We start from the raw sequence: 23,494 nt of genomic DNA, 5'->3' as shown, positions 1-23,494 counted from the left end.
GGTAAAATAAAAACTGGCACACGTCCATTTTGGATCTGAGACCTTATCGCCACCTATTGACTTAGCGGTAAAGTCTCACGCGGTAACCATGCAGTAATCATCTACACGCGTAGAATGATGATTACCGCCCGGTTTCCGGTGCGCGTTGTGGATGCACGTAAAAAAAACTAAATTACTGCCCAGGCCACGCGGTAGACGGGTGGTAACTCCAAATTGTAGGCACCTAAGCGGCTCAGTGAAAGGTATATTTAATCATACCTTACAACTATTGTCCTCTCTCATGGATGCAAATCCGTTGGAGATACCGCCTGGATTTTCGTCCCTGAGAGAGGAAAATAGTTGTAAGGTATGATTAAAATATATACCCCCCCCCCCCCCCAATTTACTAAGCCGTGTGCTAATGCCAACACAGCCCATTCACTTTGAATAGGCTGTCAAAAAGGGAGCTTTTATAGCTTATATACATTGATTTAATGTGGTATGACGGTGGACTAAATCCTATATATTAATTCTCACCTCCAAAGTTCTGACTTGCCTGGGACCGTGGCTCATTCCGAGTTGGTCTGCTAGGCTCCGTAGATCAGGCTGACATCACCATAGCCATTATGATGTCAACTTCAGAACCCGGGTGGGGGGACATGCCTCACAGCTGATCCATGTCCAGAGGAGGGTCGCTGGACATGGGTGGCTGGAGGGGGGGCAGGGGAGAGAGGAGGGTCGCTGGACATGGGTGGCTGCAGGGGGGGCAGGGGAGGGAAGGGGAGGGAGAGAGGAGGGTCGCTGGACATGGGTGGCAGGAGGGGGGGCAGGGGAGAGAGGAGGTTCACTGGACATGGATGGCTACAGTGGGCGCAGGGGGAGAGGAGGGTCGCTGGACATGGGTGCCTGCAGGCGGAGAGGAGGGTCGCTGGACATGGGTGGCTGCAGGGGACCCGAGGAAAACCTTGCTAGCGCCCGTTTCATTTGTGTCAGAAACAGGCCTTTTTTACTAGTTGAAAATAATATTGAAAGTGTTTATTACCCAGTAACTAAGATTGCTGTGCACAAGCAAGTGTCACTGTATGCATGATTTTAGAGTTAGGGTGGAATGAAAGAAGAAGTGGTGGTATGAATGTCGTATAGAAGAGTTTGTGTATAATTAAGATTTTGCAATATGTTGGATATTGATTGAATTTATAATAAAGAATGACATGGTTACTGGCATTTTATTGTAATGAATATTTATGAGACAGGTTTGTAGACTCTACCTACTTTGTATGAATATCTCATCTTATGAATATTCGTTATGCATATCTTGAAAACCTGACTGGCAGGGGTGGTCCTCAGGATTGGGTTGAAAGCCATTGCTATAACTCAAGACACCACAGTTCTTAGTTTTGGCTTCCGGGTCTGCAGTCGAACAGCAGCGGTCATTGATGGTCCCTCAGGGCAGCAAACAGGTCTGGGTTTCAGGCTGTTTCTAATGAATGTGCATGAGGTATGCAATCTCTCATGCATACTCATTACAGATAGCCTGAAAAACCCTCTATGCTTTTTAGTGGAACAGACTGGCTGCTAAGCAGCTAGCATCTGTTTAAACATGCTAGTTGCTATGGTTAAACTATTTTTCCAACTCAGTGCTTTTCAGAGAATACAGAGTCTAACATCAAATGCTCTGGGAAATAAAAAAACAAACAAAAATACAGAGGTGGAAGTAGCCTCTCTCCAGTGCCCCAGATGGCTACAGTCAATCTTTCAGCTTGTGAGAATATGTTCTTTGAATGCAATGCAGTGGCACAAAAACATGTAACTACATGTAGTGTCACCATTCCCCAAAGTCAACTGAAGAGGCTGATTCACTTCTGGTTCTGTTCCATTGCTTGCTTAGATTTAGAATCATGATTTATCCACTGTGAGCCCTAAGAAAATCAGAACTACAAATCCATGCATGCTGCAAAACCTGGCCTGAATTAGCCTCTTGGGTTGTCCTGGGACGGGTTAGGGTGACAACCTTACTTGCAACCTAGATGTTGTGTATACAATAGGGTATAACACAGAACAGGTGATATCTTGCCCCTCACTAATGTGAGTAGCTGCCACAGCCCATGGGCCTGTAGGATGTTTAGGTCCAATCTCATTGGATCTAAAAAAGCATATTCATTCTGCTTCCAATTGGAAATAACAGGATTACCAGTCTGAATCAGAGCTTACTAGGCTTACAAGATTGGACTAAAATGTCAGAGGGAATCAGAAAAAAAGTTTGGGAGTGTCACTGGTTTTTAGAATGAGTTGGGGTCTCCACAGAGGATGCATCCTCCACAGACTGCCTGGGTGAGCAGGCATGGCCCTTCTCAGCTATCCAGGGAGCCACTTCCCTTATTCCGGCGACTCAGTGGAAAAGCGGACTTGTTCTGCGGCTGGGTCATCTTGCTGGCCAAGAAGATCAAGGGTTCAATCAAAGTTCTGCGGTCAGCCACCGAGACCTCCCACAGCTTCACCTTCTCCACTTTGGCCCAGTGCTGGGCCCCGTCATGATCCACGCGCCTCTGGTCCTGCAGGTCGCTTTTGTTGCCAAGGACCACAATTGTGACCTGGGAACCAAAAAGCAGAGATGGGTACAGAGCAGTCCACTCATGCACAGACTGAAGAAACTAGAACCATCAATGGTGCAGAAAGCAATTGGAAAGAAGATTAGGAGAGCATAAGACACAAAGGAAGACAAAGACAGCAAACGCCACCCCAAAATAATCTGTGCCCATAGCATTTTGATGTGGATTCATATAAATGTCTCCATGACACATGATTGGCTATCCTTAATGGTTAACACACTCAAATACCAGAATAAATTAACTGGGAATAGGCTTTCCATTTGTTGGTTCTGCAATAAAGCTTAACATACTTCATACTTCAGTGCTGCCATGAGACAGGAGCTCACTGGCATGATAACACAGGCTAGTGTATTATGCTTTTTCTGTCCAAGGTGCTTTGCAGATACCGACAGAATAATTAGAACCCTCCCTTTCTTTTTGGTGGTGAGATCAAGTTGCTCCTGCTGGGATCTGAAGGACCAGGGCCCAGGGCTTACAGCCTGCCTCCTTTCTTTACTTTGGTGTTACATTTCTTGCTGTAGGGTAAACTGAGTAATGTCGGCACTGTGCACCATGTCAGACAGGCAGAGATACTGAAGAACCCAACTAACTGTACCCAGAGGTCAGACATACAAGATATGGATATAGACAGAAAGTCAGTCTGAAGTTCATCATGCCTGTTGCTACAACAGCCTTTTCACATCATTGAATCTAAATGTATGTGTGTGTGTTGGGGGGGGGGGGGGGGGGGGGGGGTAATTTGAATTTGGCCTCTCTGTTGGCAGTAGTTGCTCAAGGTGAGTTGATGTTCAAGTACTCTACATATTTTTTTGTTGGGCTCACAATCTGACTTTAAATTTGTATCTGAGGTAATGGAGGGTTAAGTGGCGTGCCCAAGATCACAAGGAACAGCAGTGGGATTGAAGTAGGCTTCCCTGGTTCTTGGCCTACTTCTCTAACCATTTGGCTATTCCTCCACTAACTTTAAAGCTAACCTAAAATGCTAGGTAAGGGTGTGTCCTATAAGCCCTGATTTGGGGGCCCCAGTTACTCACTTCTTTCTTGTCTTTTGACCTGTCGATTTCCTTCTTGAGAAGTTCCACCCTCCTGAAGGACTCCTTGCTATCAATGCTATAGACCAAAACATAGCCATCAGTGCATGAGAAGCAGTGCTTGGGGAGATCTGAGTTGTCTCTCAGGCCTCTGGTGTCGTAGAAGCGCACCTGCTCCCTCACGCCACGGTCTGTCTCAATTGACCCCACATAAATATCTTCCTGGGTTTCCATCATTTCTGAACCTGCGGGAAGCCAACCAGGCAACTGTAAGAACATTAACTCATGAAAGCTACCAACACAATTTTTTTGTTGTTGTAGTAGGCATAATTAATGTAAAAGTCTAAGAAAGTTATGTTGATCTCAAACTTAGATTACACTTTGTGATGTCATGATCGGGTTTTATGAATCAAGCAGCGAGCTTTCCCCTTTAACTGTTATTAAACTGAATTTATGATTGGCTAAAAGCTTACTGATACTGTGCTGGTGGACAAAGGTTCAACCAATATCACTTTCCTAAAAACACAATGAAATAATCCTTGCTTAGCGGGCCTGAGATTTTCAAATCAGAGAGAAACATCTACTTCCAGTCCTTAGAGACTGCAGTCTGGCCTGTCTCTCATGCTACTTATGTGGAATGTTCAGGAAAGACATTGAAGTACATCTGGCCCAAGAAACAGGGTGGTTGCTGCCTTTGGATACCCTGAATCCAGACCTCATTGTGGCTTCTGAAAGACAGTTGCCAGCACTCTTTTATTACACATACTGAGCTGAAGATGATCAATTAGAGCTATCTCCTGTGGGATGTTTAATGCACACTAACGTGTTATATCATTGCTTTGGGGTGGGTCCACTAAGAGACATGACAGTCTGAAATTTGCTCAGTGTGCAGCAGCAGCCAAAAAAGCAAACAGGATGCTAGGAATTATTAGGAAAGGGATGGTGAATAAGACCGAAAATACTATAATGCCTCTGTTTCGCTCCATGGTGCAACCGCACCTTGAGTATTGCATTCAGTTCTGGTCGCTGTATCTCAAAAAATATATTTATTTATTAGGATTTATTTACCGCCTTTTTGAAGGAATTCACTCAAGGCAGTGTATAGTAAGAATAAATCAAACATGAGCAAAAGGCAATTAGAGCAGTAAAAATATTCAAACAACAATACTAAGTATGGCATGGTATACTACTTGCAATGACAACACAATATGTACTAGAACATTATAATTGGTAGTGAAGGGTAAGGCAAATATAGCAGAATTAGAAAAGGTTCAAAGGAGAGCGACCAAAATGATAAAGGGGACGGACTCCTCTCGTAAAAGAAAAGGCTAAAGAGTTTAGGGCTCTTCAGCTTGGAAAAGAGATGGATGAGGGGAGATTGAGGTCTACAAAATCCTGAGTAGTGTAGAACAAGTAGAAGTAAATCAAATTTTTACTTGTTCCAAAAGTAAAAAGACTAGCGGATACTCGAGGAAGTTACATGGAAATACTTTTAAAACAAATAGAAGGAAATATTTTTACACTCAACGAACAGTTAAGCTCTGGAATTCTCTGCTGGAGGATGTGGTAACAGCGGTTAGTGTATCTGGGTTTAAAAAAGGTTTGGACAAATTCCTGGAGGAAGAGTCCATAGTCTGCTATTGAGACAGACATGGGAAGCAACTGCTTGCCCTGGGATTTGTAGCATGGAATGTTGCCACGATTTGGATTTCTACCAGGTACTTGGCCACTGTTTGGAAAACAGGATACTGGGCTAGATGGAACATTGGTCTGACCCAGTATGGCTACTCCTATGTTCTTATGTCTCCACAGTCGCCAGGATTAACCTTATTTATGTAAATTCAAGTTTTTGATCACTAGAGCCTGGAAATTATGTGAGTGGAAGCCTGTTCTCATGCTGTGCTCTTTCTGTACATACCCACCACATGGTTCCCGTAAAGCAGATGCTCCAGGATTGATGTTTTTCCAACCCCAGCTTGTCCACACACCACCACCTTACAACTCTTCCCCATCCTGTTTGTCAGCTGCAGGAATTTAATTTCAGGGACCTGTGAAATGACAAGAGCGCAACTGAAATGTAATAGGAGCCTTCCTGTTCATGAAAAAATGGGAGAATAAAGACAGAGAACTTAAAGGCTGGATACCTGTTCAAGGAGAAGTGACCTGATGGTAACAGTCTTTTATTTATTTTCTTATATACTGCCCACAAGTACATTCAGGCACAGCAGGTATTTTTCTGGCCTTGGAAGGTTCACAATCTGAGTTTCTACCTGAGACAATGGGTTAAGGGGGGTGGGGGGGGGGGGTTATTCAATCAACGGCACCCAACGTTAAGTGCTGGTATGATCTGCGCTAAACTACTATTCCGTAAGGAACAATCTTTACAGAATACTAGCTTAGACCGCATTTATTTGGATTTTGCTCACACCTTTTTCTGTAGTAGCTCAAAGTGAGTTGCATTCAGGTACACTGGGTATTTCCCTGTCTCTGGAGGGTTCACAACCTAATTTTCTACCTGAGGCAATGGAGGGTTAAGCGACTTGCCCAAGATCACAAGGAGCAGCACGAGTATTTATGCCTGCCAAAATCTGGTGTAAATGCTCATGTCCATCTGATGGCACAGTTAGATGCACAAGTGCAGGTATGCCATAACATCCTCCCATGGCCATGCCTCCTCTGAAGTTGCCTAATATGAAATTTAGGCATGTATGTTATAGAATAGGGTGTAGGACAAATCCGCACATAAAACTCCTAATTACTACCAATTACGTTCTTGTTTAATGCCAATAATTGATTGCTATCACCTAATTAGTTTATGCACAGATCTATTTTAATTATTTTTATTTTATTTTATTTATTGCATTTGTATCCCACATTCCCCCACCTATTTGCAGGCTCAATGTGGCTTACATAGATTTGTTAACATTGTCATATCAGATCTGTGATCCACGCCTAACTTTGGGCAACCTATACAGAATCTGGCAGTAAGGGGCCCTTTTACTAAAGGGTTGGCGCACGCCAATCCGGCACTACCACCGAGCTACCGCAGGAGCTCAGCAGCAGTTCCCACCCCCAGTGCGCATCATTTCCGGCCCTACAAAAATATTTCTATTTTTGTAGCGCTGGTGCTTATCTGGTGGTAATCGGGCAGCATCGTGAGCTGCCTGGTTAGCGCAGGAGCCCTTACTACCACCTTGATGGATGGCGGTAAGTGCTTCCCCCCTGAAATGGCCACGCGGCAAGTGGTTCACTTACCGCGTGGCCATTTCTTTTCCAGCAAAAAAGACAGCCTTTTACTCGCTGCGGTAAAAGGGGTCCCAGCCCATGTCAAAAAACATTCGCTGACACTAACGCAAGCCCCCCTTTGACTGCAGCTTGGTAAAAGGACCCCTAAGTGCCTTACCCATGATCAGAAGGAGCTGTAGTGGGATTTGAACCAGGCTCCCATGGTTCTTAGCCTGCTGCTCCAACCATTAGGCTACTCTTTGTGGGCTGAAAACCAGGATTTAAACCCCACTTCTACCAACTGGTGGATCCTTATTCCAAAGGAATTATCACATTCAGCGAGTCACTTCATATCCTGTTGTCACCTCTTCCTGGCATGACCTTGTTGCACGTACATTCTAGTAATACTATAACAACCCACCTTGTGCATCATTTGGAAAAGGTGAACTAAAAATCAAAAATTAAATAAGAAGATATCTTATCTTGCTAACACAGCAAAGGGGAATAGCCACCATGTACCAGCTATAACAGTTCTGCACATCTGGTGGAACAGCAGGGCCAGGGCTTTTTTTGAGGGGGTACTGCTTAACGGGACCTTTTCCATTGTCTGCTAAAATTGATCCATGGTCCCCTCTCAGGCTCTACACATAAATTCTGCCTTGTCACTGATTCTGTGACTAGGTGCCGGGGGGGGGGGGGGGGGGGGGGGGGGGCTGGCTAGTGTGTGTGTGTGGGGGCGGCTATTGTGGGGTGGATCCACAATAGCCGCCCCACACACACACACACACCCTGAAGGGTGGCCTGGCATTTGAGTACTGGCAACTTGTTCGCTAGAAAAAATGCACTGAGCAGGGCACAAAGTAGTAACATACAGAGCTAGACTTAATCTGAATTGTGAAGCTGTAAAAAGGGAAGCTCACTTCCTGTTCTACGAGGGAATTTAAATGACCTTAAGAAAAGCAGCACTCACCCAAACATATTCAGCCCCTACAAAGAAAATGTCATTACCTGGGTTCACCAAGATGATTCCTGTATCGGTTCTGCTGCACAATACTCTTCCTGTTGGGTGGATCCTCCCCTACAAGAAAAAAAAAAGTACCCAGACTAGAAAGGCAGTACCAGCCTCAGCCCAGCCAAGGCTCGTTGCACAGCACCATCTAGAGAGGGTTTCATGGCAGGACATGACAGCGACACTTCAGCTTACAAAGCAGAGCAATGCAAACACTACAGTGTGCCTTACAACACCAGCACATTTCCTACCCCACGTCTCTACAGAAACTATGTGTTTGCAGAATACAGCCACACAGGCAGAACATGGACAAACTCTCATCAAAAAGGACACATTAGAAATAGAAATATAAGGACAGGAAACCCCAAGAAGCCAGACACAGAAATGCATTCCATTGTACGAAATATAGACATCAGAGAGGTGCATTCCCCAAAACTGAGAGACAAAAATCAAACTTGCCACAAAAGAATGAGCAGAAAGATCTCTTGCTAAACCCTCAGGGAAGCAGAAGAATAGGGGCTACTCCACAAAACACATATCACATGATCTGACCAGGGACATTATGGACTAGCACCAGAACTTGGGAACTGATCTTACTATTCTTTCCGTACTTCAGAATTTTACCTCACTGTTATTATCTTTTCCCTTTCCTTTTTTTTTTTTTAAGAAGACTTTATTGAATAATGAGAGCAGTTGATAGACTATAAGTGTACATTCATAAAGGGCAAAACAACTTACATCTCAAGAGAATTAGTTATAAAAACAAGATCAAACAGAGCTCTCAATGAAAATCACCAAAATGGAACACTTCCAGATTTTATATAATTTTCCAAGTATGAAATACCCAAAAAGTGATCATTCTACCACCCCGACACAAGCCCAACAGAAGAAAGAAAAAGAGAAAACAACAAAAAAAAAAGGGGGGGGGGAGAAGGGAAGGAGAGAGACATCCTCTTTTTCCTTTCCTTTAACCACTATTCTTTCTGTACTTCAGAATTTTACCTCACTGTTATTATCTTTTCCCTTTCCTTTAACTACTTTATTTATCACTTTAACAACACAGGTAAAAATGGTCATGCCAGTAAAGTAATCTGTATCTTTCTGGAGCCATGTGCCCTGGAGAGAGTGTGAGCCCAAAAAGCACTTATGAGATTTAATGCTAATCATAATTCAGCAAAGTGACAGAGAGAAAGACACACAAACACAGATTTGGGTATATACAGTTACAGCTGAGGAAACAGAGATGTCAAGTTATCCTGTTCCAGGCTGGAGATTTTGGGACAGCCTTGGATTTTTGACCACCCCATCCTGGTGCATTATGGGGGGGGTCTTTTACTAAGGCGTGCTCATGCTAAAATTGGGCACGTGCTAAACGTTAGACACGCCCATGGGAATGCATTGGTGTCTCTAACATTTAGCGCGCGCCTATTTTTAGCGTGCACTAAAAACGTGAGCGAGCCTTAGTAAAAGACCCCCTAAGGGACTTACAAAACTGATTTCAATGGGCAACATAGGTGCAAGCTCTGTGGGTGCTGTGAATGTTGAGCACTCCCAATATTGAGCAATCTCCTTGATGGCGTCTACGGAGGGGTCATTTTGGTTGGGTTTAGCACCCCCAATTAATCTGAAAAGTTACCTCCTATGGTGAGCAGGATCAGGCATTAAAATCCCACACTGCTTTGGGTTGTACGTTCAAAAGTAGGACTGGCTAAAAATCTCTAGTCTGGAACTGGGTAACCTGGCATCTTTGAAACATTGATGCAAGTTGACATTACATTCCTTTTATGTCTACATGTCTTTATTGTCATGCAACCATATCATGAAAACAAGCAAACGGCTATAAAACAGAATGTCAATGACAGTTTTACAAATTCCCCCATCCCCCAACTCCCAAACCCTCCCCCCTCCCCAAATTTCCTGGCCCGCCAAATACCTAGATTTCTAACAGATAATAGCTCAATCTAGTTACTTGATGCTAACCTATGTGATGACAACAACGGTGGTCCCCCCACCCTTTGGCACAGCAAAGTATAGCTTTACAGTTCCAAATTAGTCAGTAGAGTGGAGCAAACTTGTGCTCTTAGGGTACTCAGGTAGGGTACTCAAATTTTAAGGAAGTTCTTTTTTTCCTTTCGACCCATATCTTCAATAGAAAGTCTTTCCTTTTGAAGTAGTTCATACATCTGATTTCGCCATTGCAATAATGTGGATGGGGAATTCTGTATCCGTTGTAGCAAAATACAGTGTTTAGAAATTAAACCATGACTTATGCAAGAATAAAACAGAAACTACATTATTTTTAAATCATAATCCATGGCTCTGACTGATCACAACCTTGTTGGTTTTAATTATGTTTTCTTAAAAAAAATACATTTACAACAGAATTATATTTTAATTGTCTATATCACTTAATGAGAATATAAGCTCTGTGGCATTGGGACCACCTCCTTGTATGTCTTTTTTATTTTAACAATCACTTTTAATCTGAGTTTGCCCAGTTGTAAATAATGCTTAAGTAGAGATTTGAATATAGTGAGGCCTGACACCACCATCCTGCATTAGCCAATAGGGGCAGGCAAGGACAGGTTTTCCCAGGCATATTATGCTTTCCAGTGCTTACTGGATCACAGTGTCAGGCCTTATTGCTATCACAAACTGAGGAGCAGTGGCAAAAATGATCACAGAAGAGGCAAACAGCTGGAAATCACTGAGGATTTCCCTCACAAGGAGGCCTTCTTCCATGATGTGCCTAGGAACAAAAAGTCCCTGCAGCTTCCATTATAAATAATTAGTTGCTAGGCAACAAGGGAAGCCAATAGGATTGCTAGTTTTATGCACTCTGTAGTCAAACAAGCCTATTACAGTTGTGTTGGCATTTAAAAACCGGTGGTAAGAAAGTGTGATCAATAGGACTTTGGTTTGTCATAGCCCTTCAGAAAATGATAACCAATAATGGAGTTCCTCCCACCAAACAACTGCGTGAATATAAAATCTGTCCATGGCGGTTCACCGAAGAAGAGAAGATTAACATTTGTCCATGGCAAACAAGGTGAGGCACTTGTCAGGGCCATTTTGGGAGCAGAAGGCCTCTATATAGATGGCTAATGCCAACCATAGATGTGATCAAAGTGGAGTTGCTTAGTGACCCAGCTGTTAAAGGAGACTTGAGACCAGTGGCATAGCCAAGGGTGGGCCTGGATGGGCCTATGCCCACCCACTTTGGGCTCAGGCCCACCCAGTAGCAGCACACCTATGATGTGTCTGGCAGGGATCCCCAAGCCCCACCAGCCGAAAACTCCCAACTGTCCCTTCTGCATACCAGCCTTCCCTCTGATGTATTCCCGCCTGTGCGGAAACAAGAAGTTGCATCAGAGGGAAGACTGTGGGGCCAACATGAGCAGTGTGTATTAGTTGTTACTCACTGCTGGTGAAAATCTGCTATTTAAAAGGTATGCGGGGTAGGGGGGATGTTTGAGAGACCATATGGCATGCAGGCAAGCGAGTGAGAGACCAAATCACTTGTGAGACAGGGCGGAGTTCTGCTGCCCACCCATCCTGGACCCAGGCCCACCCAAATGTGGGTGTCTGGCTACGTCCCTGCTTCAGACCAGGCCTGGCTTAACGGTATTGTCTCCTTCTTGCCCCTCTACTCCCCCCTCCCCCAGTTTTCCAATGCATTCCAGGACTAGATCAACTTTGTCAAGCAAATCTGGAAACAATTGGCAACCTAGATATCACCCAGAGGAAAAGCCTTGTGGACCAAAGTGTTATATGTGCCTTTTGTTACAAAGTGTGTTTTTATGTTTTGTTTTTGTTTCACTGTGCTGCTAATGCTGCTGCATCCTAACGTGAAAACTGCAGCACTGGATTTTTATCATAGGGTAATTAAGAGTGAGAATCAGCTACATTTAGCCTTTCTTGAGGCTGAGAGTTATGTCCTAAAGTCCTTTGAAAGCTCAAAAGAAAAAAATGTACTGTTAGTCCAGTATTTATTTATTTTGTTTTATTTCTATTTATTAAACTTAATATGGACTGACATGGCAGCCATGCTACTTTAAATAGCCCCACTAAAATGCACTAGAGCTGCCAAGAAACCTGGTTCAAAGATGGAGACCTTTAGCCAGACTTGGCAAAAAGCGTTAATGGGTTTTGCGGTATTTTAACAGTTACTTCCCAGTAAACCGTGTGTTAAGTGCTTTTTGTGTTAGGGGCAGTGTATGGGCATTCCCACACATTGCAGGTAGCACATGGCAAATACCGCACCAGCAGTTCTGCAGTTAGCATAAGTCTACTTACCACCTCCTAAATAGTAGACATTAAGGGTCCCTTTTACTAAGCGGCCGTAAGCCCAACACAGGCTCACCGCTCGCTAAACAGGATGTACTGCTGGGCTACCGCAGCAGCCCGGCAGTATTTCCCACCCCTAGCGCGCTATCATATCCAGTGCTACAAAAATATATTTATTTTTGTAGCGCCGGAGTACACCTGGCGGTAATCAGGCAGTGCTGCTCGCTGCCTGGTTATCACCTGGTTTGCGTGGGAGCCCTTACTGCCACCTCGGGTGGCAGTAAGGGCTCCCTCTGAAATGGCCATGTGGCAAGTGCTTTACTTGCCGCACGGCCATTTTCTGCAGGAAAAAGAGACTTCCCTTTTACCCGCTGCAGAAAAAGGGAGCCTGCAGCTTGGTAAAAGGGGCCCTAAGAGCTTCTTTTACAAAACTGTGCTGGGATTCTCGGTGCAGCAAATGAGAGGAAGCCCATTCAATTCATATGGGCTTCATGGGCGTAGTTTGACAGTTTCATTTGGGGGGCAAAGGGTGGGGCGTGTCTCTCTCCCGCCACCACTCCCCCCTCCAGCGCCCCCCCCCCCCCCCGGAGTCTTCCAGTAGTGCCCGGTATCACCCTCCCTCATCTTCCAATCCCCCAAGCCACCGACAGCCTCAGCGAAAGAAGCACATACGCTGCTTTAGACCTGCCCCGGAGGCCCTTCTCTCTCCTACAGTTTCCTGCCTGCACGGGAACAGGAAGTTTTTATTTATTTTATTTATTTGCACATTTATATCCCACTTTTTTCCACTGGGATGCGGACTCAAAGTGGCTTACAATGTACCGATAAGGCAACAGCCAGACCAGTTGTTTTACAAATACAATTTCATGAAAGAGGAAAGTAGGAACAGAGTTAGAAAAAAAATAGGGAGAGGGCAAGAGAGACTAAAAAAGGGCTATGGACAGATTAGTAGGAAGGACTGTAGGTAATATGTGGAAATTCTGAAGATGGCAGTCAGAGATAGGCTGGTCTGTGTTAGACTCCGGATGCTGAGACGGTTCAGAGTAGCTTGTACAACTGTCTGCAAGGCAATCCATGATGGGGAGCAGGTGAAATACCCATCCAGACCAGGAGAAAGAAGCAGGCCACGATAAGAACCTGTTGAAGGCAGGAAGAGATGTGAAGTGGCCGGACTGGCCAAGCCGGAATAGCATGTTGCAAGGAGCGTTGAAAACTGCTTCTTAACTGTCCACACCAGCTCCCTAAACGATGGCTGCAGCGATCAGGAGATGAGGTTCTAAGGCCCAACGGCGCTGCTGCGATGAACAATGGTTGGTGGACGGGCAGGAGCAAAGAAGAGGCAGGCTGAATTGCAGGAGTCACTGACAAAGTGCAAAAGAAGCAGGAAGCGGCCCGGAGTGATGAAAAGGGAAACGGAGGTGAACGGCAACAGCTGGAGATTGACGATCCTGAGAGAGTGAACAAGGACAGTTGTTGCCTGGAACTAATGCTAAGTTGAAGGAAAAAGAAAGGCTTCCAGGGGCAGGTCTAAAGCAGCGTGCGTGCTGCATTCTCGCAGAAGCTGCCGGCGGCTCAGGGATTGGAGGGTGGGGTGGCAGTTCATTTGGGGGGCATTGCCCCCCTCGCCCCCCAAACTGTGCCCATGATGAGCTTCCTCTCATTTGCCGCACGGGAATTGCTAGCACGGTTTTGTAAAAGAAGCCCTAAGTGCTTACACACTAATTTTGATTGTGAACTACCTGGCATTTTAACACGGGCCTGTAAAACAGAAATGCAGAGGATGCCCACAATAGTTGCTGCATTAGATTTGCAGTTACCGCATGGTAATTGTGTTACGCCACATTAACTGCAAAAATCTAGCACACTTTAGTAAAAGGGCCCCTTGGTTTTGCAGCTTATATCGCAATATACATTATTTGTAGTCCTGGATTCTACCATTTGAAATAAGCAGTGCAAGTATCACTGCGCATCTCAATGAAGTTGTCAGACATCCAGGACTGGCTTTAAATTTCCCTTCTTGAACTGGATCCCTAGGCAACCAAATGGCTTAATAGGATTGACACTTCACTTCAGGTCAAGCACTAATGTTTATTAAAACTTAATATACTGTTTAATATAACAGAACAAAGCAGTTGACAACAATATATAACAAATAAAATACAAATAATAAAATATAAAACAACTTCAATAATAACATAGGAAAGCCTCAAACATTCATATGAAGAATCACTCATTAACACATTCATATCCTCTAGTACAATGCTTATGAACTGCAGACCTACTATTATATCCTGTTACTATCCAGTTCGACCTCAAAGGCCTACTTACAAAACAAGGTTTTTAACAGGACTTTAAACCTATTAAAATTTACTTCTGCACAGAATGTGGTAAATTATTACATATATAAGGTGGCACATTTAGAAAAAAAGGCCCTGGCTAATTTTGAGGCCCATCTATCCCTCTTTAACTGAGGCATAATCATTCGTTTTGCAATGACCAAAGTATTCTATTCAGGGTGTAAGGGTGAATCCTAGAGTTCAAATAACAATACGCTTTATGGGCTAACGTCAATTCCTTGAATTGTATTCTATATTGATGTAAGCAACCAATGGTATCTTAAAAAGTATGGGGTACTATGGTCATATTTTCTTCCATTACATGGCAATCTCAGAGCAGCATTCTGCATTGTTTATAATTGTTTAAGGTTCAAACTCGATGTCCCTGCATATACTACATTAGCATAATCGATTCTAGATAGAAATAATGTATGAAGTAAAGTGTTTAATGTTCTTTCATCAAAATAAATCTTAATGAGATGTAGTAATCTCAGGGTATAAAAACTCTTCTTTATGACTTCTGAACTACGATCTTCAAAAGTCAGTTGGAAGTCAACCAACGCCCCCAAATACTTAAACTGAACTACCAATGGAATAGGTTTACCTAGCAATGTTGGGATCAAAGTAGGTTGAGGATTCTGCCCTGTGATCTAGCATGTAACAGTTTTATCAATATTCTGGACTAACCATTCATTCTTTAACTACTGCGATGTTGAAATTAGACAGTTTAGAAGACCCGTCAGATCTAAATCCAATGGATGAATTTTAGCCAGTGTTAAAATATCATCTGCATAACAGTAAACCCTCACCCCGAATTCCTGTATAATTGTTTGGGGCAACAAAAATATTAAAAAGTATTGGTGAGAGGCAGAGCTCTGAGGTACTCCTCACTTTAAACCATAATTCCTGGAGACCACATTATTTATTGCCACAGAATAGGTTCTAGCTTCCAAAAAGGAGATGAACCATGCCAGGGTAGTTTTGCCCCATTACTTTGTAGTCCTGCCTCCTCCCCTCCCCCAGAAAAAAGAAAATGGGCAAAATCAGAACCACAAATCTATAGGGTACTTTTGCTATGTCTCGCTAACAGATTAACACGTGCCAGATTCTCTATAGTGGGACTTAAATTGCGCACATGTAAATCCGGTCGTATTCTGGATTTGCACATGAAACTTAATTAGTTAAGCCAATCAGCCTAATAATTGCCAATTAAGCAATTATTGACACTAATTGGCATTAAATAGAATTTATGCGTACGACTAAGTGTACTTTGCAATGTCATGTGTGTAAATTCTGTCGCATATTTGAAAGGGGGTGTGGCCACGGGTCATGGGCTTTTGAGAAACGTTGTTATAGAATACACCCGATCTGTGCCTAATTTAGGTATCGGGATTTACACAAAGTTTTACTTGGCATAACTGCATGCAGCTAAATTATAATCCACACAAAAATTTAGGCTTATTCTATAAAGTACGCCAATATTTTGGAGTCCTTTATAGAATCCAACTAGGTATATTTTTTTTGGTGTGGATTTTTCAGGCTCCATATATAGAATCTTGCTCATAATGGGCTTATCATTTAGGGTGCACTAATAAATCCTTTAGCATGCCTTAGGAAAAGGACTTCTATGTATGCAATAGGGCAAAGTCCTGAGGTGAACTGATAGCCCTATCAGCAATCTAAATTCTTCAACTGTACGCATCAATGAAGGCAAAAACAAAGCCCCGCCTCTCCTCCCAGGCCTAGGCGGCGCCGGACGCTCTGTTCCTTCTCTATGGTTCTTCTGCTGCCCCCACCGCGTACCCTCTTGGCGGACTCGTCCGCCTCGTTCTTCCGGGAAGTCCTCTTTGTCGGTTTCCCTTCTCAACACCGGCGGTAAAATGGCGGCCGCGGATTGCGACGTGATGATGGCGCCGGAGGTTACGGTGGGAGGCAGTGAAGAGCTGGAGAGGTAACGGGTACCGATGGCTCCCCCTTTTTTTGATCCGTGTCCGTCTCAGCGGCTCCCGGTAACGCAGCGAGGGCCGCTATTCCGGCAAGATGAAATGAAAGAGAAAGAAGAAGAAGGGTTGTCAGCCTGGGAGGGGGAGGGGGAAATGTTAACCCAGGTGAGTAGAGGTGGGAGAGGAGAGAAGGATCATCATGTGGCAGTGTTGAGGTAATAGGAGACTGCTAATGCCGTAGAAGTAGAACAGGGGCGCAAAGCTGCGAGAGAGTAAAGGAGAGGAGCAGCTACTCAGCCGTCTATCTGTGGGAGAGGGGAGCAATCTCTCCAGAGAGTCGGTGACTGGTGGAAGTGGGGGTAGGGGTTCATTGACCTTCTGGAGGGCATGGTATTTGGGATAGCAGGGTGGGGGGTGACACTAGGGCCGGGGCCCTAGAGAACTTGCTAGTGGAACCAGTCCTATGATCTCGATGGGGTTATTTTACTAACACAGGAAAAAGTAGGGTGTCAGGACACTCTCAGGTATTGTGCAGTAACTTGAAATATGTGTGCGCAAAGGGCACACTAAAAATTATTTCTAGTTTTTTTTTTAAGGGGCATATCAGGGTGGAAAGTGAGTGTTCATATGCTACCCAGTTAGATCATAAGTACATAAGTAATGCCACACTAGGAAATGACCAAGGGTCCATCGAGCCCAGCATCCTGTCCACGACAGCGGCCAATCCAGGCCAAGGGCACCTGGCAAGCTTCCCAAACGTACAAACATTCTGTACATGTTATTCCCGGAATTGTGGATTTTTCCCAAGTCCATTTAGTAGCGGTTTATGGACTTGTCCTTTAGGAAACCGTCTAACCCCCTTTTAAACTCTGCCAAGCTAACCGCCTTCACCACGTTCTCCGGCAACGAATTCCAGAGTTTAATTACGTGTTGAATGAAGAAAAATTTTCTCCAATTTGTTTTAAATTTACTAAACTGTAGTTTCATCGCATCCCCCCTAGTCCTAGTATTTTTGGAAAGCGTGAACAGACGCTTCACATCCACCTGTTCCACTCCACTCATCATTTTATATATCTCTATCATATCTCCCCTCAGCCGTCTCTTCTCCAAGCCACATGTTAACTGGTTAGCACATTGATAATGCAGGAGCCCTACCAACCATATGGGTGGTAGTAAATGCTTAAGTGGTATGTTTAAAAATGGCAGCATTTATGGCTATTTAATGCAAATAAATAGAAAAAAAGGCATTTTTGCAGCTGTGGTAAAAAATGACATAGTGCAGGAAGGACTTGCGTAAAGGCACACTAAGGCCACTTTTTACCACAGTAAAAGGACCTCAGTATCAGGTATAGAATTTGAGATGGAATTTGAAACAATGCGGTATGACTGTGTGTGTGGTTAGCCCTCATGGGCTGATGCAGCTGAGAATAAAGGCAAGTAAATTTAATTGGCTGTGGTACCCATCAACCTGGGAATTGAAGATGCTTGGCATTTTAGTGATACTTCTGTTTAACACAGGCTTATTATCACAGAGGCTTATATGTAAGTTGATTGTCTTAGGTACATTTGTATATTTGTCTTTTTGTACCTCATAGCACTGTGCTGCTGCCCTTTCTATTGAACTTTTTTCAGAAGAAATACAGTTTTGTATAAATGTCAGACATGAATTTTGAGGAGAAGGGGGAAATGATGAAATTCCTTATAACTAGCTCCCACTAATAAGAATGCCAGTTCTTTGTGCCCAAAGGGGTCTAAACAGATCTTCCTTGGTGTATGCAGCAGATGAATCCAGGAACTGGAGATAGAGATATCCTGGATCCATCTGCTGCTACTAGAGGAAAGAAAATTATCAGGTAAGGCATAATTTTACCTTGTGGGAGTACAATCAAATCTTATTTGAGTTTGTAAACAAGAGGCAGATAATATTTTATGGATGGACAATGTTATGTGCTGTTGAGACCTGTGGGGGTAGTAACTGCCGGGGTAATAGGAATCGCCCTCTGAGCTAAATGACCAAGTGTCTTCGCTTATAATGGTCCCATCACCCCCAGCCCCCAAATCTGATTTACAAGGCTCACAATACAGCACTGAGTTTGTTTCAGAGAGACTGTGGAGAGAGAAGTAGATGGTGAATCTCTCTCTTTCTTTCTCTCCCACCCCCCCCCCCCCTTTCCCACCAGTCAGTCCCTTTGCTCTAATTCCAGGTACAGACCATTTCTAATAGTGTATCTCTCCCCAAATCATCTTTCACTTTTCTCTCAAGCTGGATAGAAAACCCCATGGGCCATAAATCCTCCAGCTCTATTTAAACCTTTCCGGCATCCTTTTGGACTGTGGTATTTGAACAAAGCCGAGTTGTAACAGCATAGGTTAGCCCAGGCTAAAGCAAGTGAACTGTGGTCTGCTGACAGGCCAGGTAGACATTGCTCCTTCCTTTTATAGGAGGACACAGAGCTAATGAAACTAGCAGTGTTTTATCTACCCATTTGCCCCCAATTCTGTAAACTTGCACGTGCAACTTTGTACGTTAAGCATCAAATTGTGCATGCAAGTTATAGAATACTGCTAGCGTCACTTAATTGTTAAATTAGGTAATGACCATGTGCCATTTTAACAACTAATTGGCACCAGTTTGCAGTTACGTATAACTGCCCTTAGTCTAGGGTGGGCAACCACAGTCCTTGAGGGCCACAACCCAGACGGGTTTTCAAGATTTCCACAATGAATATGCATTAGATTGATTTTGCATGGAGGACTGTGGTTTCCAACCCCTGCTTTAGTCTGTATTCTGTAAATGGAGCACGCAAAATCCATAATGCAGCTCCAGTGGGGGTGTAGATCTAGGAGGGGCATGGGCGGTTCAGGGGCATACCCAGCATTTATGTGTATAGGTTATTGAATGCTATCAGTTGTATGCCTAACTGATAGCAGTTAGGTGCAAGCATTTACACTAACCATTGAGCTATTCTGTAAGTGCTCACACCTAAACTTAGACACACAACTGCAGACTTAATCTAGTATTCTGTAATGGCAATTACACACATAACTACATATATAGAATTTGCACTTAGCTCTCTTTATCCTGCTGCCTAGCTTTAGCTGACCTGTAGAGAATTACCGCCATGACCCATGAGGATTATAGGTTCCACCTGGCAGACATAGGGGAGGTAGATGTCAGTGTGGAAGAAGACATTAATAGACATATAGTAGGACCTTGTAGCTTCTGCTATAATAACATAAGGCAGCAGATGTAAAATTTTGAGGTTCATGTTTATCAACGAAAATCATCTTTAACTATAATGTCATAATGTGAAATATCTAGGCTGCTTAATATAATTTAAATCCACTTCTTATAGCCCGCTTCACTTTCAAAGAAGATCACGGTAGCCATTAAAAATAGAATAGTAGGTCACGTGACGCTATGGTGGAGAGAGGACGTGAGTGATCTTCTCTCCGCTGCCTGCCTGCTCTGTTTAGCGTCTGCAAAAGAATCAATCTCCCCAAAACCGCAGAAAAAATAAAGAAGAAAGCAACGTGAGAATACCCGGTGAACTGGACTGGCAGAAACCCCGATCATGGCAGCGAAATCGGCCCAGAGAGAACGACAACGGGGAAAGACGCCGGAATACAAGATGGCGGCGTCCCCTCCCGAAACTGCTTCCTCGGTATCGTCGGCTTGGGTAGCGGAGATTACATCCGAACTGACAGTGGTAATGGAAGATCTGTTAGACCGACGCCTTGCTCCGCTGGATCAAAAGCTCGATCAAAAGCTGGAACAGTTAAACGTTAAATTGGAAGATTTAACTAAAGAATGTGTGGCGTTCCAGAATAAAACTAGCGAGGTGGAAGAAAGAATCGCGGAGGTAGAAAACAGTCATCAGGACTTACAGAAAAAAGTGTCTGACCTGGAATCCAAACTGGAGGATTTGGAGAATCGCTCCAGACGGAATAATATCCGTCTGGTGGGCCTGCCTGAAGCCCTGGGGGGAAAGCAGTTGGAGAAAGTCCTTGAAAAATGGCTGACAGACAACATTGAGTTCCCTGTAACACTTGGCCCTCTAAGAATAGAGCGGGCCCATCGACTGGGAGTCAGACAGATGGAAACTGCTAAACCCCGGGTGATAATATGCCGGGTGTTAAACTTCATGCACAAGCAGTATATTCTGCAAGCAGCTCGGTCCACTAATTCCTTGACTTATGAGAATAAAAAAGTTCTCTGTTTTCAAGATTATTCTGCGGGAATAGCAGCGAAACGGAGGGCATTTTCACCAGTATGTTCAAGACTTTTTGATCTGAAAGTTCGTTTTACTCTACAATACCCTGCTACCTTGAGAATAACGCATCAGGGCAAAATGAGATCCTTTACGTCCGAAAAGGAAGCAAAAAACTTTGTGGACGGACTGGAACAACTAGAGCCCTCCACACCAGCGGATACAGTGCCTGCATGAACCAGCAAGGACTTAAAAAAGATCTGATAAAAAATTCATCTTAATATTCCTTAATGGGATTACAATTCAGGCAGCACAACGTGTGGATGGGGGAAGAACAAGTTAAAGATAACTTGAACAGTTATAAGATCGAGGAAGAAATCGTTAAAGTTACTGATGGACGTTCACCTATGTTATAGACACTGTTAAGAATTCTGTTTTGGGAGCACTGTGGGTGAGTTATTGAGGGAGATTTCAGACATATAAAGTAAAATATGTTAAAGTGGAGATCCTGTTTAATGAGCAGAGATAAGGAGCCTGAAGTGTTCAGAGGGGGGATAAAGGGAATTAGGAGAATGAAGAACTATATGATAGCAGAGTAGAAGGGTAAGCGTTAAAAAGTGACGGTTTCCCTAGGGAAGCACATGCCGGGAGGGTATAGCAGGGGAAGCAAAGGGGGGAGGGGGGGGAGGAAGGGGGGAGGGATTAGGGGAAGGTTTAGAGGAAAAGAAAGAACGCAAAGTAAAATGGCGAGGTCAAAAGGAATGTGTGTAGATAAGGGTGCTGAATGTGACTGGTATTTCAGACTGCATCTTTTGTTTTTGCCACTAAAACAGGTGTTTGGTAAGAAAGGGGGGTGCCAAAGGCTGGGATGGCACTTCTCAATTAATATGGTTCAATATTGGTTGATCATGACTGCTTCTCTTAAATTAGATGATTAAGCTGGTAACATGGAATGTGGGAGGCATACATTCACCTATTAAAAGATCTAAAATCTTGCAATACCTCCAAAGAATAGGAGCAGACGTGGCCCTTTTGCAAGAAACACATCTCAGTGATCAGGAACACACAAAGTTAGCTAAATGGTGGGTGGGGGAATGTATTGCTTCATCTGCGACAGGCAATAAAGGAGGAGTAGCCATCCTTATCAGGAAAGGGGTGGCATCCCAGATTCAAAATGTGCACAAAGACTCAGAGGGGCGCTTTATCCTCTGTAACGCTACCATTGCTAGGCGGCAGATAACTTTAGGCAGCATATACGCTCCAAACATGCTAGATCTTAAATTTTATAAAAGACTTCTCCAAACTCTCACTAAGATGCCACCACTCCCCATGATGTTAGGGGGTGATTTTAATATGACGTGGGATCCGCAAATAGATAAATCCCATCCACATCCGAAAAAGGGGACAATCAGTACTAGAGGGCTGCCCGATATGTGTGATACATTAGATCTTATAGATGTCTGGCGCACATTACACCCGACAGATAGAGAGTATACCCACCTATCCAGGGCCCACCAAACCCAGTCAAGGATTGATTACTTGCTGATATCACGACAGACTTTTACAGACATCACTGACGCTACTATTGGACCGTGTGTGATTTCAGATCATGCCACAGTTTGGATGACGTGGAAAGTGGGAGATAGCAATGCGCAAAAAAATAGGGGTTGGGCGTTTCCCAGTTATCTTTATAAAAACTCTAAATTTCAGGAATTTCTTATTTCCAAATGGGAGGAATACAGACATCTTAATGAGGGATCAGTGGAAGACTCAGCGATATTTTGGGAAGCAGCCAAGGCAGTCCTAAGAGGAGAGGTTATTAGTTATGTCAGTCACTATAAAAAAGCCCGGGACCGAGAATTACTGCACTTGGAGCAACAATTAATAAGACTGAGGAAACAATATGGTAAGACTCCGTCCCCTGGGGTGCGAAAAGAGTGGATGTCAGTTCAGGCAGCGGTGAACTCCCTGATACACGAGAGGGCGGTAAAATCGCAGGTATACTATCGGTTTCAGTTGTATAAACATGGCAGTAAGGGGGGGAAACTGTTAGCTAGAGTAATAGCCTCTCAATGTGCTTCTAGGCATATAGTGGCTGTTAAAAATAAGGATGGGAAGGTACTACATACAGATGGAGAGATAAGGGAGGCCTTTCATAGTTATTACAAACAACTTTATAGAGCAGGAGGCAGTCAAGATCTGCAAAGCGATATGTACTTACAAAATATAGAAACCCCCTTGCTCACACAAGCAGATAATCAATATTTAAATGACCCTATAAATTGCGACGAAGTGACTTGGGCAATCAGTCAAAGTAAATTAGGAAAGACACCTGGGGCAGATGGCTTTAAACCCGAATTTTATAAATTGATGGGTGATCAAATTGTCCCCACACTGACCAAGGTCTTTAATGAATGGGTGGCAAGAGGAGAACTGCCGGGCGGCCTTAATTTAGCCCAGATAGTAGTATTACCGAAACCAAACAGAGATGGAATGTTATTATCTTCCTATCGACCTATATCCCTGTTAAATTTCGAGGTAAAATTATGTGCAAAAATACTGGCCAATAGATTGGGCAGAGTATTACCAAACCTCGTTCACGAGGCACAGGTGGGCTTTGTTCAAGGCCGTTCGGTTACAAAAAATTTGCGTAGTATTTTGATGACACTGGAAAAGTTAAAGAACTCTGCAGAGCATGCACTATTGATCAGTTTCGACGCTGAAAAGGCGTTTGATCGGGTAGAATGGCCTTTTTTGTTTTCTGTCCTTACTAAATATGGATTTTCAGGTTGGTTTGTGCATGCAATTCAAGCCTTGTATACCTCTCCTCGAGCACGAGTCCTGATAAATGGAACCTGGTCAGA

The 23,494-nt window shown here is 43.8% G+C and overlaps 2 protein-coding genes across 2 annotated transcripts in view; one reads left to right on the top strand and one right to left on the bottom strand.

Annotated features, from left to right (window-relative positions):
- Nucleotides 1–930: 930 nt before the first annotated feature.
- Nucleotides 931–7,929, bottom strand: NKIRAS2 (NFKB inhibitor interacting Ras like 2). The gene is made up of 4 exons (XM_030220858.1): nucleotides 7,853–7,929; nucleotides 5,538–5,667; nucleotides 3,623–3,864; nucleotides 931–2,570 (listed from the first exon to the last, which is right to left on the bottom strand). Exons 2-4 carry the CDS (start codon nucleotides 5,629–5,631, stop codon nucleotides 2,331–2,333), a joined length of 576 nt encoding a protein of 191 aa, XP_030076718.1. The 5' UTR covers nucleotides 5,632–5,667; nucleotides 7,853–7,929; the 3' UTR covers nucleotides 931–2,330.
- A 2,876-nt stretch (nucleotides 7,930–10,805) lies between these two features.
- The window catches only part of DNAJC7 (DnaJ heat shock protein family (Hsp40) member C7), a 65,475-nt gene continuing 52,786 nt past the window's right edge, over nucleotides 10,806–23,494 (top strand). Inside the window, exons 1-2 of the mRNA XM_030220481.1 lie at nucleotides 10,806–10,902; nucleotides 16,217–16,427. Coding sequence (XP_030076341.1) covers nucleotides 10,806–10,902; nucleotides 16,217–16,427 — 308 coding nt within the window. The remainder of the gene's footprint in view (nucleotides 10,903–16,216; nucleotides 16,428–23,494) is intronic.

Source organism: Microcaecilia unicolor, chromosome 12, assembly GCF_901765095.1.
Source record: "Microcaecilia unicolor chromosome 12, aMicUni1.1, whole genome shotgun sequence".
Classification (NCBI taxonomy): Eukaryota; Metazoa; Chordata; class Amphibia; order Gymnophiona; family Siphonopidae; genus Microcaecilia; species Microcaecilia unicolor.
The sequence above is the reverse complement of the archived record's forward strand: the minus strand, read 5'-3'. Positions and strand labels throughout refer to the sequence as shown.

Bases quoted from the DNA above. Each gene is read 5' to 3' on its own strand.
- NKIRAS2 (XM_030220858.1), bottom strand. From the start codon at position 5,631: ATGGGGAAGAGTTGTAAGGTGGTGGTGTGTGGACAAGCTGGGGTTGGA. The intron at 3,865-5,537 runs GTATGTACAGAA...GGCTTCCCGCAG, and splicing joins TTACGGGAACCATGTGGTGG to GTTCAGAAATGATGGAAACC. The intron at 2,571-3,622 runs GTGAGTAACTGG...TTTGGTTCCCAG, and splicing joins GGTCAAAAGACAAGAAAGAA to GTCACAATTGTGGTCCTTGG.